This window comes from Anas acuta, chromosome 6 (genome assembly GCF_963932015.1).
Source record: "Anas acuta chromosome 6, bAnaAcu1.1, whole genome shotgun sequence".
Taxonomy (NCBI): domain Eukaryota; kingdom Metazoa; phylum Chordata; class Aves; order Anseriformes; family Anatidae; genus Anas; species Anas acuta.
This window is the reverse complement of record NC_088984.1, coordinates 22,415,544-22,432,809: the sequence shown is the minus strand read 5'-3', so window position 1 is coordinate 22,432,809 and position 17,266 is coordinate 22,415,544. Positions and strand designations below refer to the sequence as shown.

Genomic DNA, 17,266 nt, shown 5'->3' with positions numbered 1-17,266 from the left:
TGCATAATTTAGAATATTTTACCTAAGTTCGAGCATCAGAACTGAAAAGACCTTCTTTGCTTGTAAAAACTTCTGTGATGCAACAATTTGTTGCAGGCATTTATTAATTAATAAATTAATTGGAAAAAAATCTGTAGTTCTTCAGTATTTTAATTCTTCTTGGTGGTATCCTTGAAACTTTATTAGTTTAGTTGTTGCCCTCACTGAACTTTACAGATAATACGAGGGCTGATTTTTTTCACTTTTGTACAAGAGTTCACACTTCAAAAATGAGAGGTACTGGAATTTTTTATTAGAAGAATATGAATTAAGTAGTTTGTCCAAAAGAATTAATAGTAGAAGCACTTTTTTCTTTCTGAGAGAGGCAATACTTAATTGGTGGATCTGGTGAGGTAAACAGTTTCTTCAAAAAACTGTTGTATTTCATTATAACATGTCATTTGTCATTACAAAATAATGGATTGTTGCATATTTAACAGGCATAGTAATTAATATCTACTTTCAATTGCAGTTCATTGCCATGAAAAGGAGGATATGGTAGCTTGCCCTATGAAACAGGTTTATATGTGATATCTGGCAGGTATGTGTATCAGTATGTGTGGTAAGTATGCAAATCAGCACAAAATATAAGAGTGTTAGTATTTATTACTTCATTCTTAAATGTTTTTAGTCTGTTAGTAATTCAGTTGTATGGCTGTGATGTTACTAAAGTACACATTTTTGTAGTTATGTTTGTAAAAGATGACATAAAGGACATCTGCTAACTTTGCATTACAGATTATGAATAAAAAAAATACAGAATCAATCACTTTCATCTGTTGGCAGTGTATGCTTGAGTACTCAGTATTATCCACTGCTTTGTTCTTTTTGGGGGCAGGGAATTGGGTAGTGATCACAGTGTATTTTCATTTCAGTAGCAAGCTGTCTTACTGTGTTTTCAGGTATCTTCTGCAATTGATCATTTTGCACACAAATACTTGCCTTTCTGACTGAGATTCACAGTTTTGACCTGCTATGTTTCTGTTTGGTCCGGATGTTACTTATGTCCTGCGTATTTAGATTCTTACCGCAGCTAGAAGGCAGAAGTTGTAGAATATTAAAATCTCCTGTGGATGTTAATGTATTGATAACTTGTTGCGATATTTATAAAACGCTTTCCACTCTTCTTAATACAGGTAGCACAACGACCTGTGGAATATGAGTGATGACAAACCCTTCTTATGCACTGCCCCTGGATGTGGCCAGGTAACGGTCTGACTTGAACTTAATAACATTGATCAAGTAAAAGTAAAACAGTGAAACGTATTTTGAGGGACTGAAGAAAAGGGGGTTTATGATGATTGGTAGAAAGTATCCTGCTTTCCAGTTTTGCTGAAAAGCAGATGACAGCAAGAAGTTCTAGCATTTTAATTGTGTTTATTCAGAAAAATATTATCCATACAAGGAAAAGATAATTAAATTACCCTTTCTGAGCTGAATGCAATTTCATTTGTTAATCTTGCCTTATTTGTTTTCATGAAAATGTACATATACATTTTCATATTCACTAAATGTAATTTGTATTAGGTAAGCTGCATTTTTCAGAATATTACGATGTTAGTGGGAAGCTTATTGTGAAGTTTGCAGGCATTCTTTGTTTAAGTCTATGAAAAATGTCAATTTTTTTCACTTCAAAGTAGTTTATTACTTTGATTAATCTTCACATCTGTGGTGACTGCAGATATAATATAGCTCTTATTTATGTATGTTTTTGTTGATGGGAGGTGCTAGAAGTATACATGCCACAAAATGTGTTTCAAATCCTATAGTGCTTGTAACATACTCCGTTAAATAGCATTAGTAGATATAGCACTGAGTGAGCAGAAAATAAAAAATACTAATAATGAATGCTTTAACAGATGGTCACTTAAAAGGAAGCAGTCTTAACACTTTTAATTTAGTAACCTGAAAATTAATGAATTTACATTTATCTGCTGCATGAAATTGGCATCCCTGCTGCCTTTATAGAGAACTAATTTCTTAAGCTGGATTTTTTCCATTATATTAGTGCACTTGGATTTATTTGGATTTTGAGTTCAAAATATTTCTATTCTTATTCTGAAAACAGTTTCTGTGATGACTGACAGTGTTAATGTTATATTAATGGAACATTTTGTATTTAAATCTGGAAAGAACTAAGATTTCTTATGTCTAATATGTTCAGAGACATGAAAAGTAACAGAAGAGGACTGCCTTCTCCTAAGCAACGTTTGTCCTCGTTCTATTTGAATCTCATTTTAATGTAAGCTCTGTCAGAAGTGTTTTGGCGACTGAATCTCATATAAGAAGCATCATGGGGCTACAGCAATCCTCGATTGAATTGAAGGAGAAGTTTATGTCCCAGAGAATGGGCAAAGCTTCTCAAGATGCCAGATCGTGCTAGATCTGAGAGAGGCAGTCTGAATATGGAGAACCTGTTCCCTCCAAAGGAGCCTTTCCATCACATAGTGCAGACAGATGTATTTGAGACTTACTATGATAAACAACGTTTGTGGTTTATGTTATATCTAGGAATAAGTCGTAGGAGCTATGGATAATCGGACATTTAGTCCTTGGCAAGGGGAGTTCTAATTAATAAAAAAAAAAAAGTGTCTGGCCTGTATTATACTGCCTTTCAGTAATCTTACATTTTTAAATCCCCTTTCAGCTCAATGTGTACATATCCTTTCTCACAGAAATATTCTGGGTAACTGTGCTGTGAGGTCAACTAAGCTTTCCATTTTGTTTTCCAAAAAATATGTTTCATGGGTATCATACAGGACGTATGTGGAGTGACTTGAATGATTGGGGAAAATTCAGAAACATAATTTGGGTCCCAAATGCTCATAAAGGAAAGTAAGAGAATATTTTGTAGACCTATTCTTGTTAGGAAGCCTGTATGTGGGGAAACCTTTTTTTTTTTTTTTCTTTTTTTTTTTTTAGGTTATCTCAATTGAAACACTAACTTTACCTAAAATTACAGAGAAATAGTGAATTGTAGGTTAATAGAAGTAAGACTCTTCAGCACATAGTTTGTCTACCTACTACTTCTTTCAGAGTATACCCCAAATTTTGGAGGAATTATGCAAAAAACTGCTGGGATGCATCTGAAAACTTGAGAGTTCTTAACTTGCTTTTTAGATTGCTGATAAGTTCATTCACAGCCTTTCAGTTGTCTGATGTTCCAGGGTTTCCTATTCTGTCTGCCTCTTACATTATATAGTAAGCTGTTAGGAGCAAGAGATTACTTTATTTCGGTTTTATGCTATTAAATACAGTAAGAGTGTGTTTCTGATGATCTGATTACAGATCATTCTTTTTATTGTGATAATACAAACAATACAGAATTGAAATAGTGATAATCAAAACAGAGTAAAAACTGTTTTACATGTTGTCAAAATGTCTTTCTGTAGAGTTGTGTTTGCTGTGTTCACATTCAAAATTACAACTGTTTCTTAAAACTTTCTGCCACAGCGTTTTACCAATGAGGATCATTTGGCTGTCCATAAACATAAACATGAGATGACACTGAAATTTGGTCCGGCTCGTAATGATAGTGTCATTGTGGCTGGTTAGTATATACTTTTATAACTAGTTTATTCACTTTTCTGGTGGAATGTGCATACGTTTTATGTATTTTCTGTATTTAATGCATAGACTTCCATTAAGACACTATGCAATATTTTCTTCAATGTAGTTGTCTGCATCATGTTTAGTAAATGTTTTCTCACATAATTTTGTTAAAAATCTGAAGCCAGTTATTCTACCTAAGTAACTTTATTTATATCTGATACAAGATTAAGTATTTTTCAATAACCAGTTCTTTAAGAATTAATTAAATTGTATAGTAAGCATTCAGTAAGAACACTCTCTAATAAAGGCTACGCCTAACAGGGTCTGTAACTAGGTTATGCCATATTTAAGGTTTACTTTCTCATTGAGATTACACGTCTCTTAAATTTTAAAATACCTGGAGTTTTTACATACTGTGATGACATTCATAGGATCATAGAATCATAGAATATCAGAATTGGAAGGGACCCACAAGGATCATCAAGTCCAACTCCTGCCACCACACAGGTCTACCCAAAAATTCAGAGCATATGACTAAGAGCACAGTCCAAACATTTCTTAAACTCTGACTGGCTTGGTGCTGTGACTACGTCCCTGCGGATCCTGTTCCAGTGCGTGACAGCCCCTCTTGGTGAAGAACCTCTTCCTGATACACAGCCTGAACCTCCCCTGTAGCAGCCTGACACCATCCCTTGGGTCCTATCACTGGTCACGAAAGAGAACAGATTGGCGTCTGCCCCTCCACTCATCAATTAGGATGTTAAGAGAATGAATAAATAAATGAATTATTATCTTTGAATAAAATAGTAGAAGAAAAATAACAATTTTGGTTTTAATTATTTGAAGTATTTTTTATTTTAAATTCCAACTACTTTTATTGTATTTCCACCTCTGAATTCATAGCGTATTCTTGGTCATTTGTAAGTACTATTTTTTGTCAGGGATCAGAAGTAATTTCTAATGGATCATTGCAATCTATGCTTCAAAGCTCTTCAATGAAGATAGCACGTGCTATCTTCATGCCAAAGTTATAGTCGAAGTGGTTTTTTTGTTTGTTTTCAGTGGTGGAAGAGCCTAAACAAACTTGCAGAGGTTTTCACATATCTTCAGAACATTTTTCTTTTACATGGGTAACTTGCTAGGATGAACAGACAAAAATGAAGTTACTCTTAAGCCAGCAGTTACATTTTTTAAAGTTTTAAATGTGGTCCTCAACAATTAAACCATAAGGAAGGGACCTTGTCAATAATTGTGAGAGGATGAAACAATGGCATCATTCCAACTTTTTGCAACCATGTTCTAGTGTATAATCTGTAGTCATAAATGCTACATTATGTTAGTGAAGATGAGTATAGTACCACTTAGGATATTTCAAATACAGTTACTTTGCAGCAAATACGGTTATCTTTGACCAGATAATAATAGTGAAATAAGGGGGTTTTACATAGTACCAAAAACTTCATAGAAAGACCTTCTTGAAAATGTCTTGGCAGTAATCAGCAAAATACCAAAGTTCCTCTGATTCCAGCTCAGTGGTATGGCCATCTTAGGAGCCAGTACAATCTTGGGTGCAATATCACGCTTCTTTTTAGTGTGTTCCACACACTTCAGAGTAATCACTGCTGTTTTCACAATATGAGAAGAAAAATGCAAAACTTTAAATACATTTTTGTTTTTATTAAAGCCTTCATGTAAGCATTATCTTTGTAACTAGAACCTGCTAGCTCACCAAAGTGCTCTGCTATGCTAGACTAGGCACTTGAGAATAGCTCCCTCTGGTCGCTGGACATGGTCGGAAGAAAAGCTTTGTTAACCATCCAGCACTGTAAGGGACTTGCTTAGTGGTTTTCAGACTTGAATTGCTTGTCTCCAGCAGGTGGAGTAGGGCTTGTGGTCGGTTTTCCTGCAAGACAGAAAAGAGTATGTTTTCAAGACAAAACAGAATTCTTAACCATGTCATTTTTCTTTCCCCCATATCTGTATTTTTCAAAAGGAGACAGTTTTCTCTGTATCTTAGAGTCTAGTTGTCTATCAACATGACTAATGAATGTCAGCTTACAAAAATTAAGAATATTAACGTAAATGCCATATATTACTATGTTTTATAATGAATGTGATCTTTCACTTCTCTCTGTTAGCTGCTTTTTATTAATATCTAGATGGTTTTTGCTGGCTAAGAGACCAGATAATACTGTCTGAAATGAGCAAATTTTATGAAAGGCTGATGGGGGGAAAAAAAAAAAAGAAGAACAGCCATTCTATCACAACTGTAGGATTTGGGGTTTATTACTTTCATTACAGGTTTATGACTTTAATTCCAGGTAGGTGCGCTGAAGTACTTTGATAAAGAATTTTTGTTGGCATTCTTTTCATTGTGTAGTTATCTTTTGAGAATGTTACTATCATGAGAAAATCAAAACAAATCTGTTAAGTATTAACTTTAAGGTTTTCTTCTTTTAACCAGTCTTCAAAATATGTAGCTGATTAACATTTTACAAGAAAATGGAATGTAGGAGCACCCCAAACATTCAAAAATACTTACTTAGTTTTCTACACTTAGTTTTCTGAAGAAAGTGAAGTAATTTTGAAGTCAATTGCTAAAGATCTTCAAGTGTTAATACTCACACTGATCCACTATAAAGTCACTTAGAGTAAGTAATTAACTCTGTTGATACCATCTTTGTGTAGGCTAAATACAGGTTTCTTAAATTTGAAGGTTACCTTGCTATGATTACGTTATTTTTAAATTAAGTTAAAGGAAATCCTTTATAACATAAAATTCACTTTATTCAGATGTTTTTTTGACTGTTCCTTAGTTAGCTTGGGTTAGTTTTAATGAGAGTTACTGATATGTAATTATATGAATACGTATCTTGATAGTATACTGGTGCTCTCTGCTTTTACTCTGAAAAAAAAATACAATATATATGTTGTTCACCATATATTTAAAAATAAAATTTTGGGTTTTTTGTAAACTTCATTTCAGATCAGACACCAACACCAACTCGATTCTTGAAGAACTGTGAAGAAGTTGGCTTATTCAATGAATTAGCAAGTCCTTTTGAAAATGAGTTTAAAAAGGCTTCTGAAGATGATATTAAGAAAGTATGTTCAAATACTTTTTCTTTTCAGGGCTTCTGCTGCTTTTATATCACAAGTTCCTTTTAAGAAAGAGAGCAAACTTGACTTATATATATATATATATATATATATATATATATATATATATATATCTTTTAAAACTATACCAGTAATCATTGTCCAGCTGCTTATGTGTTCTGTGGAGAGAATACGAATTTAAGAATCCCTTCTGAAGATTGGTTTACCTGAATTTACGTAGATAGAATGGACAGTGGGGCATAATGACTTTGTCTTACTTCTTCAAGAATCTAGTCTATCTGTTTAAGTTAATTATTAGCTTGATTGAAATTTCATTAGTCCCTAAATAAGCAAAAAAATTTGAAAAGAAATGAGTTTTTGGAGAAAGAAAAATATTTGAGAAGAAAAAAGTGAAGAGTAGTATGTGAACACTGACTATTTTGAATGTGCTTAGATTTAAAATAGCAATGTTATTCTCAGAATCAGTAATAACAATAATGAGATTAAGCACTGACAAAGTTCAGCAAAAACACTAAATTTAGAGGTGTCAGTGATTTGGTTATGATTTTATTCACTTTGTCAGTTAAGTAAACATTTTAATCGAGAAATTACTTATAACGATTTAAACATCTACAATTCTTTTTTTTTACTTCAGATTAAAATAGAAGCAAGATTTGTTCTGTATCTGTTCAACAATTTCATGTTTTTGTGAGGAACTTCCAATGTGTTTAAATGTGTTTTATTCTATTTATTTTAGCACTTCCTAATTATAACTGGTTTAGGGCCCAAACACTTTAACAGTTCTGCAAATGAAAAATTTTTATTCAATATCTCCTATAAGTAATTCTACCTTTGGTCGATTACCTGGTTGATTCCCATAGACAGTGATATAAAACAAAACAACCCCCCCCCTTTCTTTTTTTTTAATATTCGTATGTACAGATTTTGTAGAATCTGTCTCTATCTATTTTTTCTGTTTCAGTAAAGATTTTAGTATGCACTTACAAATAAGATGTATGTTTGGTCATTTGGTATTTTACATATAAGATGTATATTTGGTCATTCCTGACCAAAACAAAACCAAAACAAAAAAAACCCACACCTCACCTGTGCTTTGTTCCTACAGCTATGCCAAACAACGATATTTTTTTTACTGTGGCATTATAGCTTTTCTTAAACCTATACATATGATAATACCAGTTCTAGTACCAATACAGTATTTTCTGTGTACTTCACCAATGTCTTAGAGGAGGTTGTAGGTATCACAGAGTATTTAAAACATTACAACAACTATTTGAATTGATACTCATTATCCAAGCTGACCAGAAGAAACACAGTCACACCATGTATCTCTGGTTGATTAACGTAAATAAACAAACATTGCTAGGGGTGGAAAATTTTCCATAATAACACATTTCCTAGGGGTTGGTTTTTTTTTTTTTTTGAGGGGGAAGAAGAGGGTGACTTCAGCTTTTTCTGTAGTGTTTCATATTCAGCTGTAGTGTGAAAAGAGGTTCCACCTTTAACAATCTTCCCTCTTTAACAACATATTCAGTAGGAAAACTAGGGATTAAGTAGAAAAAGCATCTGGAAGAATATAAATGGAAGATGAGCTTTGGGGGAACTTTCTTCCAAAGGTATTTGGACAGTAAATTAGACAGCAGAACAGGCCTTCAAATCTATAGTGTTGCTTAAGTATTTTTATAACTCAATTTCTCTGTGGCGTTTCAGATGTCCTGGTGGATTTTAGCTGTGTAGCAATACAAAACTTGCTTTTTTAGTAATTATTTGCTGCTCTAAGCTTGAAATGACTAGTCCACAGTAGCTTTTCTACTTTGAAAGTGAAGTTAAATTTTTGTGCTTTGTAGCATGTGATACAATTTGTATAAGGATAACATCTTAAGTGTATCTTTTAAGCATAGCATAGTTCTTCCTCAGTTATAATTTGCCTTTGAAACTTGGAAAATATAAACTCTAAAAGGGATTTTAATTCTCAAAAAGAATTACTTTATCTAGCAATGGATATTGAAAGGCAAAGTCTTACTGAAGATTGGTATTCATGCAGGTGCTGGAAAAATTAGGCTTGACTGGTAATGTACCTGTATCAAGATCTTACAAATATCAGCACCTTCTTGTTACCATAAGACTGATTTTTTCCTTAGTTACTTATGTTTTTTTTTTTATATATTTGAATTTCTTAGTAATTAACTAATTTTGTTTTATACTATTGATCTTAGATGCCTCTAGATCTGTCTCCTCTTGCAACACCAATTATAAGAAATAAAATTGAAGAACCTTCTGTTGTAGAAACAACTCATCAAGATAGTCCTTTACCTCACCCAGAGTCTACTACCAGTGATGAAAAGGTCAGAGAATGCTTTTTTTTCCCGAGTTCATTATCTGAATCAGATGGTCTGTAGGTTTATTGTACCTGTTTATACCCACACTACTTAAGTAGTTGTAAGTAAAAGACTTCCTGTTAACCAGATTTGTTGGATACTTACTTACTTTGTTCAATTCTTTAGTTAGCTTTGCCCAGCACAATTATTTCTTTAACCCACACTGGTCATCCAGTAAACCTAGAAAGAAAATAAAAATTAATATTCGCACTATTTTAAAAAAGGCTAACAGGGCTCTTTGTTCTGTTTTATGCATCATCAGGTAGTATTCATGAAAAAAACAAAAAGTGTAGTTTCTCTATTTTTTTTTTTAATAATTTCAACAGTTTGAGACTCTTTATGTGTACTTTTTTGTGTTCATTCTATGTTTTCTCATAAACTGTTTTGTACAACATAAGGGGAAGTTCTACAAAAAATGCACATGGATGAATGGGCTGTCTTTCACGATTAAGCATGAAATAATTTTGTTTCAAGATTGATAACCTACAAAGCTGATAGGCTTCAGCAGTATGTCCAAAAGTGGTGATCATGAGCAGTTTCTTGTATAATGTTTACTTGAGTATCACGGAGGGATGGATTCCTGGGGTATTGTCTGTCACTAGAGGACATTGTGATAAAACTAATTTTCGAATTACTGCTCTGGTAGTACTAGAAATAAATGTTTTAATAAGTTCAATATGTGACTTGCAGTGTTTTCATCAAATGGAGTTCTCTTAGAAAACACAAAACCAAGCAAAAACAGTGAAACATTAATTATTTCTGTTTCTACATCAATAAAAAAAAATATTAGCAGAGAGTAGTAAGCAATATGGTTGCTCTAGTCAGTTTTTCTATGTACATCATTAATGGGCAATCTGCATTTGAGGAACTCAGATACCTTATTCCCAAAATTAGCAGGACTTTTCAGGGTCACAGGATAATTCATGTTGGAGGATGTTTCTCATCCAGCTTCCTGCTCAAAGCAGAGTTTAGCTTTGAGATCAGACCAAGAAACTCAAGGATTTGTGCGTTCACTGTCTTTGGAGGTTTCAAAGTTAGACTATACAATGTCTATGCAACACGTTCTAATGCCAGACTGTCCTTGTGAGGGAAATGTCTTTCTTGGTATCTAGTGTGAACCTCTTCTGTTTGAACTTGCTTCTCTTGTCCTTTCAACAGGCACCAGTTGGGAAGAGCCTTAAGTGTGTGACAAGAAAATCGAGGGAGTTTCAGTTTAGATTTGTCTTCAGAAAGCTGTACTGAGTTTTGTAAGTTAGCAAAGATGAGGAATCATAGCTAATCAAGGCAATCACATAGTAAAATCGTAAAAATGGTTTAAAAATACGTGTAAAGAGCTTCTTTGATCTAGCAAATCACAGTCCAAATCTTAAATCTATATTTCATAGTTTGGAGAGGTTAGTTTGTTTTTCTCTGCAAATATGTATTCTAAGTACTCAGATTTTGGCAAGAGAAAATATTTTTCAGTAGTGGTTCAGTATCTCATTAGCATCGTTACAAGTTAAAATTGTATCTAAATGCTTGGCAGTGCTTATAAACTTATTCATGGTGTAATTTCAGTGTTGTCACTGTAACAGTGCTGAAGTGAAAAGCTGCTGCTGCTTATTGCTGTTCTGATGTCTGATTGTAGAGACAAGCTGAGCAAGGATGAGGGTGCTGCTTGGAGTGTGCTGCTGCTGCTGAATGTGGCCTGCAGAAGTTGAGAAATGTGAGCAGAGTGTTGCTGTTTTCTCAGTTAGATTTTTATATTCTCCTTCTATAGGTGTATTGAAGGAGGGAAAGTTTCTGTTTGTCTTCTTTTCAGGGCATAACTGGTTTTAAAATATATATGCCTCTGTAACTATTTTATTGGCTGAATATGTTTTAGTAGCCTTAAATGATTACAGCCTGTTCAAGTATGTGTAAGAAGGTTCTCATTTTCTTTGTAGTTGTCAAAGGAATATATTAGAGATGTTAAAATGATGCTTAATTCTTTTCTTAGTTTTCTGCTAGAGTTCTCTTAGTTCCATTGGGCTTCATGATGTTCTGCTTGGAATAGACCAAGATATCATTGGAATTTTATAAAGCTTTTTAGCTGTAAAATAATAAGCAATCGAATCCTCATTTTTTGTTGAGAGTTTTCAAGCTCATCCTGGTTTCTTATTAACAATATTTTAGAAGAGAACCCTCAGAATTTCACAAGTTGTTGCCAGATAGCCAATTCCCTAAGTTAATTATTTTAAAACCAATTGTTTTTTTACAATAGCAGTCAATTGCAGTAACAGTCCTGTCAACATTCACTTCTGTGTAAAGAATTCCATGTGTTCATTGATTGCATTTGGAAGTTATTACATGATACTTGCTTTTAGATGCAAAATACTTGCAAATATACATCTCTGAAAACAAATATAAAAATGTAACTATCATCTTCCATAAAATATTTTCTGAACTTATGTGGTTATTAGTTTCAAGAATAAAAGGATTGGAGAGGTTCTTTCAGTAAGTTTTTAATATCTTTGAACAGGCTTAAGCTTCTGTCTTGTAAAGGTAAGGTCAGTTAGGGTCATGATTCTGCCAATTTATCTTTTTTTTTTTTTTTTTTTTGTCCTTGTTCCGTAGCAGAATATATTTACAAACTACTTGATTTTAGACAAAACGTACACTTTCATAAGAACAATTATTTGACCAATCTTTATTAGACTGGTGTACATGTTGGCTTTTACATGTTAATAAAATGATACTTTACAGTGGAGTACTTTAGATCCAGTACTACTTAAATCTGCAGCTTATGTTAATGCCACATTGTTGAAATAATTAGCACATGCATAAATTTCCAGAGTTTAGCATACAGCAAGGTAGTATAAGAAAAGGAAGCTGAAAATGATTTGTTTTCAACTGAGTAAGCACTCATCAGTAAACGTGTTATTCCTTTGATGTTTGGAGATCATTTTTATTCTAAACAAAATGCAAATGCTGTATTTAATAAAAACAGAAAAAAAGTGTATTCATGTGAAGATTTTCTTTTCAAAATACTACAAAATGAAGTTATGTTACTGCGCTAATCTTCTGACAGTCACTGAAATATGCTTACCATATGCTTCATGTCCAAGTTGCAAACTACTTTTCTCCAAATGGGGGGTCTAGCCAGGGACAGACTCAGTTCAAAGGCAAGATTAATTAGAACACTCAGTAATGAAGCTCTTGTTATTCATAGCCCATAAGTATTCACACAGCACTGTAACTTATGCATAGTTACCTGGTTGAAGCAAAAGTTGAAAGGCCAATCCCAGCTGTTTGCTCAGAAGTGGGAGGTTGTGCTGACATGACAGTTCTAGGTAGGTGTTTGGAAAGTCCTTAAGTGGGTCCCTTCTTTCATCAAGTCTGTATATATTCTTGTAGTCTTGGCTTGCACATAGCAGCCACCGTGTTCTTGGATGCTATTGGAATGATACAGCGTGTTGATTGCGTGTGTGTGCACACTGGTGACTATGTACATATTCAGCTGCTGTTCAGAGTTTTTGCATTGTTGCAAATTCAAAAGGGCCCTTTTTCACTGGAACTTAACAGTTCTTGGGAGACTTTCACATGCTGCCTCTGAGCACATGCTTCTCTCTTTGGCCTTCTCTATTCTAGTTGCTATTGTAATTTCTGCTCACACAGGCGCTTACAAAAGCTGCTCACACAAACCCATAAAGAAGGGGCTGTGTTGGCATTACTGTTGTTGAGAATGTATGAATGTCTGGTTAGTTTACATTTTTGTCTTAAAGCTATTACACACATGGTTTTGTGGCTGCTGTTAGCTAACTAGGTTTTCCACCTTTTTATATAAAGTAGCGTTACTGTGTCATGGATATTCAATTTGTCATATTCACATATCTACATCTATTTTTATACATATGTATGTGGTTGCCACATGTATGAAAATATTTCACGTGAAAGGAAGAACAAAAAAAAAAAGCTCTTGTAACTATGTTGTCCCTGGTAGGGGTAAACATGGGTGTTCCCGTGTCAGATCCCTACAACGGGAATGGACTTTCTGATGGCTATGCGAACCTACTTGGTTGCAGTAACAATAACAGGTAATGGTGGCAAACAGCAGAAAGGAAAGGGTGAAGCTGGAACTAATGAAGAATGGCACAATACTCATTTCTCAATTAACTATTGCTAAAGTAGATTCAGAGCAAATATTCTCCCCATATGCCTTCCTCTTAATTTCTCAGTCATGAAGTTTAGTCTCCTTTATGTTTTTCTTGTTGACTCTTCTCATGGAGTAAGACCTGTCTAGCTGTTACACCAGATTTCTTATTTGCAAAGAGTGTTTAATCCTGTCCTAAGAATGTGCTGTAGTCACCTCTCTAATTTTTTTTTCTGCAATTCCATGCTGTATTTCTTCTGTTGACTATATGCTCATCCATAATCCTAGGTACTGTGTTCAAATGTTATAACGTATAATTTTGCTAGATTGATACTGAAGAAATAATTCTTGGCTTTCTCTGTTACTCTCCAAAAGCTCTATTCACTGTAAATAGAATCTTTTAGATCCTTGGGGAAAAACCCTGAAAAAACTGATAAACCTTAATGACAGATCTAGCCTCTGAACTTCTGAGGGGAACAAGTTTTATCAGCTCAAGTCCTATATTTTTTAAAGCCCAGAATTTGCCAGCCTATTTACACTTCTATGGAGTGCTCAGAGGAGCTTGTTCATTTTCCAGTGGATATCTGCAAGATAGCTAAGATCCTACTACTTAAAGCTTTGTTGATGAATATTCAAAAATACTCAAAACTTGTGTTTAATTCAGTACAAAGGTAGTCGAGGTAGACTTGTGTTACAGGTATGAGATGCTCCATTTGAAATCAGAGAATCACAGAATTATCTAGGTTGGAAGAGACCTCCAAGATTACCTAGTCCAACCTCTGCCATGACACAAGTTCTCCGTTAAACCATATCACTAAGTTCAACATGTAAACGTCTTTTAAAGACCTCCAGGGATGGTGACTCAACCACTTCCCTGGGCAGCCCATTCCATTGCCTAACAACCCTTTCAGTAAAGAAGTTCTTCCTGATATCCAACCTAAACCTCTTGGCAGGATATTAGGAAAATTAGGAAAATGCTAATTGGAAATAATTAGGAAAATGATTGGAAAATGCTGTTTAACAATAGAACAACTAAAACTGCTAGTCTCAAGATTGTAGCTCTGTACCTTTGATTGCAGTAGTTAGTGTCAAAAGACTAAATAACTTGGAAAAAATCCTTTCTGAAGGTATATCTGAAGTCTGTCAATTTGAAGGGTTTCCTGAGAAGGAAAGCATTGTTTTTAGTAAGGCATTAATAGGCTTTCAGAAACAGCAAATACAGGTACTAGATTCAAATTTATATTGTACTTCACCTGATTGCTGAGCTAAGAATTATAGTCGGTTTTGTCTACTCTTTAGTTGCAACTTAGGAAATTCAGTTTCTGTGCTCACGTCATTTCTGCTGTATGACGATAACCAGACATTTTGCAAAGTTATCACTCTTAGCATTGGTTACTTAATAGCACTCTAGTTATGTATACAAGTTAGGGTTACAGATTTAAAGAAGAGAGATTTTTTTTTCCTTTTTACTGAAAATTAAACCTATTTTGTTTTTGTTTAAATGTACAACAATGGACTGAAACCGGAATGTACATAAAGACACGATAAAATGTTTTCTTTGTTCAGTTTGGGTAGCCATGATGGTGCAAATAGTGCCACGGGTTTCTTGGCATTAAAAAATCTTAATATCTGATCAAAATGGAATTGTTAGTAACAGTAGCCTTATTATAAATTGAATCAGGGTTGGTCATAAAACTAAAATAACACAAACAATTTCATTTTGGTGGCTTAAATGATTCTTCCAAAAGTTTTTTGTTTTTTTTTTTAATTGTATAACTGATTTTGCATGTTGTTATACATTTGTTCTATTATTTCCTTGAATTGCCATTTAATAATTGTATTTTACAAACTCATTGATCTTTGTTTTTTCCTCAGGAAGTGTCACTACAGCAGACTGCACAGCCTACATCAACAATAGTTCGTCCAGCATCGCTACAGGTTCCTAATGTACTGCTTACAAGTTCTGACTCAAGTGTTATTATTCAGCAGGCAATACCATCACCAACATCTAGTACTGTTATTACCCAGGCTCCATCCTCTAACAGACCAATAGTGTAAGTTACATAAATCTCAGTCAAGTTTCTTACAGCTTCTGAAACTATTTTGTCTTGTTTACTGTCCGTTACTGTTTCTAGAGTTAATGTACAACTTTGAGGTGCTTTAGTGTAATGTGGTGCTTCACAACATACAAAATATACAACTTTCACTACATGTGAAATATAATTCCATGTTCTCCACATCACTAAGTTCATATTTTTAATTGCTAAATAAATATTACATTAGAACTGTTTTAAAATAGATATATACATATATTTATATAATATAAAAGCTTTTTCTCTTCTCAGGATAAGTTTTCTTTTATATACATCATTCCTTTTTCAGTCCAGTTCCAGGTCCTTTTCCTCTGCTGTTACATCTTCCTAATGGACAAACCATGCCTGTTGCTATTCCTGCATCTATCACAAATTCTAATGTGCATGTCCCTGCTGCAGTTCCAGTAAGTAAGCATGATGCTATATTAATTTGAAAGTTTAGCAGGTTTGCATAAGTGCAGCATAGAACTTTAAACAGCTGTTTTGGCTTCAGAGGGTAGTGCTGTCATATGCTCTGTATTATGATAACATACTCAGGTTTTCTTCATTTTTATACTTTATCTGGTCAGCTTGTTAGACCTGTCACCATGGTGCCTAGTATCCCAGGAATCCCAGGGCCTTCCTCCCCACAGCCAGTGCAGTCTGAGGCTAAATTGGTAAGTGAAAAACTCCATTATTCCTCAAGAAGACTAACTTGAGAAATTAATTAAATTCTTTTGCTTTTTAAGAATGGCTTTAGTTTTCTTTTGTTAGTCTAAAGTCTGCAAGTACAAATTTAATAAAAACAGAAAAATACCTGCAATTATTTTATAGTTATTTCAGATTCCAGCATGTTCTGTTGCTAACAGTCATTTTGGTCTTTTTTTTTTTTTTTTTTATTCTTTTAAGTGAACTAGATTTTCAACTGAACTCGTTCTTGCTTTTTGTATAAAAGGGTAGGAAACAGTTAAAATAAAGACAAGATAAGTAGCTTTTCAGTGATGAACGTCACCTTCAAAGAAGCAGAATATAGTTGATCCTAAATAATGTGATGTTAAAAAAAAAAAGGAAAAGAAAGTTTTATGTTTTTTGGTCTGTATTTTTATCTCAAATATAGATCATTTGGCAAGTTTTTTTCTGTGATTAGCATTACTGGCATACTTAAGAAATTGTGTTGTGTGGAAGTTGTTTCTGTGGGGTATTGGGTAATTTGGTAAAATCATGACTAAAACAGGCAGAGGTTTTTAAAAAAAAAAGTTAGTGATCACGTAAGGTGGTAATTTGAATTAATTTGAAAAAAAATGCTACATTAAGTAGTTGCTTTGCTGTTTATTGCTGTCTTTTTTTTCTTTTTGCTTGTTCCAACTTTTCAGAAGCAATAGAAAACTATTATTAAACAATATCAACAAAAACGTATCAACAAAATGCTTGTATCTGTTCTCTGGAGTAATGGGGTTCCAGTGTAGTGGGAACACTAGTCCACATTCACCATGTACTGAAAGTATTATGAAGAGCTAGTCATCAGTGCACTGACTCTTCCTAATTCTGTCAGGTTATCCTTCATTTTCTTCCTCAGTTGAACTTTTAAAATAGTGTAGAGAGGGACAGAAAGGATAAAGGTCTGTTTCTGTGCATCCTTGTAATCCTTGGGATGGAGTGAGGAATATCTTCATAGCTGAGAAAATGTAAATGTAACCAGGTCTGAAGGGGTGAATTTATCTTAAATGTGGGAGAGAAGAATGTAAGAAAGTGAAAATGAGAACTCTGCCCTGCCCTGCCCCACCCCTGCTGGCCAGAAATTGCACATTTAGAATTAGACATGCGTTAAGTTTTACTTTGTGAAATTAAGGAGAAAATGGCGTCTCCTAAGTTGGGAAGGAAATTAGGTTCATACTGAGTGGTCTGTTCTTATGGAGCTTTAAAGAGGAGAAGGAGACACATGCATGTGGTAAATACTTTGATCTCACGTTGGAAGAATCAGTCACTCAAATGCA

At 33.9% G+C, this 17,266-nt stretch overlaps 1 protein-coding gene and 1 long non-coding RNA gene across 8 annotated transcripts in view; one reads left to right on the top strand and one right to left on the bottom strand.

The window, feature by feature from the left end:
• Positions 1-17,266, top strand: part of ATF2 (activating transcription factor 2) — a 56,594-nt gene that overhangs the window by 13,071 nt on the left and 26,257 nt on the right. For 6 of the 7 annotated variants that reach the window (XM_068685741.1, XM_068685744.1, XM_068685738.1 and 3 more), the window contains 8 exons: positions 512-580; positions 1,176-1,245; positions 3,493-3,589; positions 6,578-6,696; positions 8,928-9,056; positions 15,076-15,254; positions 15,583-15,697; positions 15,863-15,949. In XM_068685741.1, coding sequence (XP_068541842.1) covers positions 1,198-1,245; positions 3,493-3,589; positions 6,578-6,696; positions 8,928-9,056; positions 15,076-15,254; positions 15,583-15,697; positions 15,863-15,949 — 774 coding nt within the window. In that variant the 5' untranslated portion in view covers positions 512-580; positions 1,176-1,197. The remainder of the gene's footprint in view (positions 1-511; positions 581-1,175; positions 1,246-3,492; positions 3,590-6,577; positions 6,697-8,927; positions 9,057-15,075; positions 15,255-15,582; positions 15,698-15,862; positions 15,950-17,266) is intronic. The other variant, XM_068685745.1, reaches the window with a different exon arrangement.
• Positions 4,902-13,564, bottom strand: LOC137858272 (uncharacterized). Its single transcript, XR_011097610.1, has 3 exons — positions 12,322-13,564; positions 9,199-9,269; positions 4,902-5,494 (listed from the first exon to the last, which is right to left on the bottom strand). It is a non-coding gene; the product is annotated as an uncharacterized lncRNA (long non-coding RNA).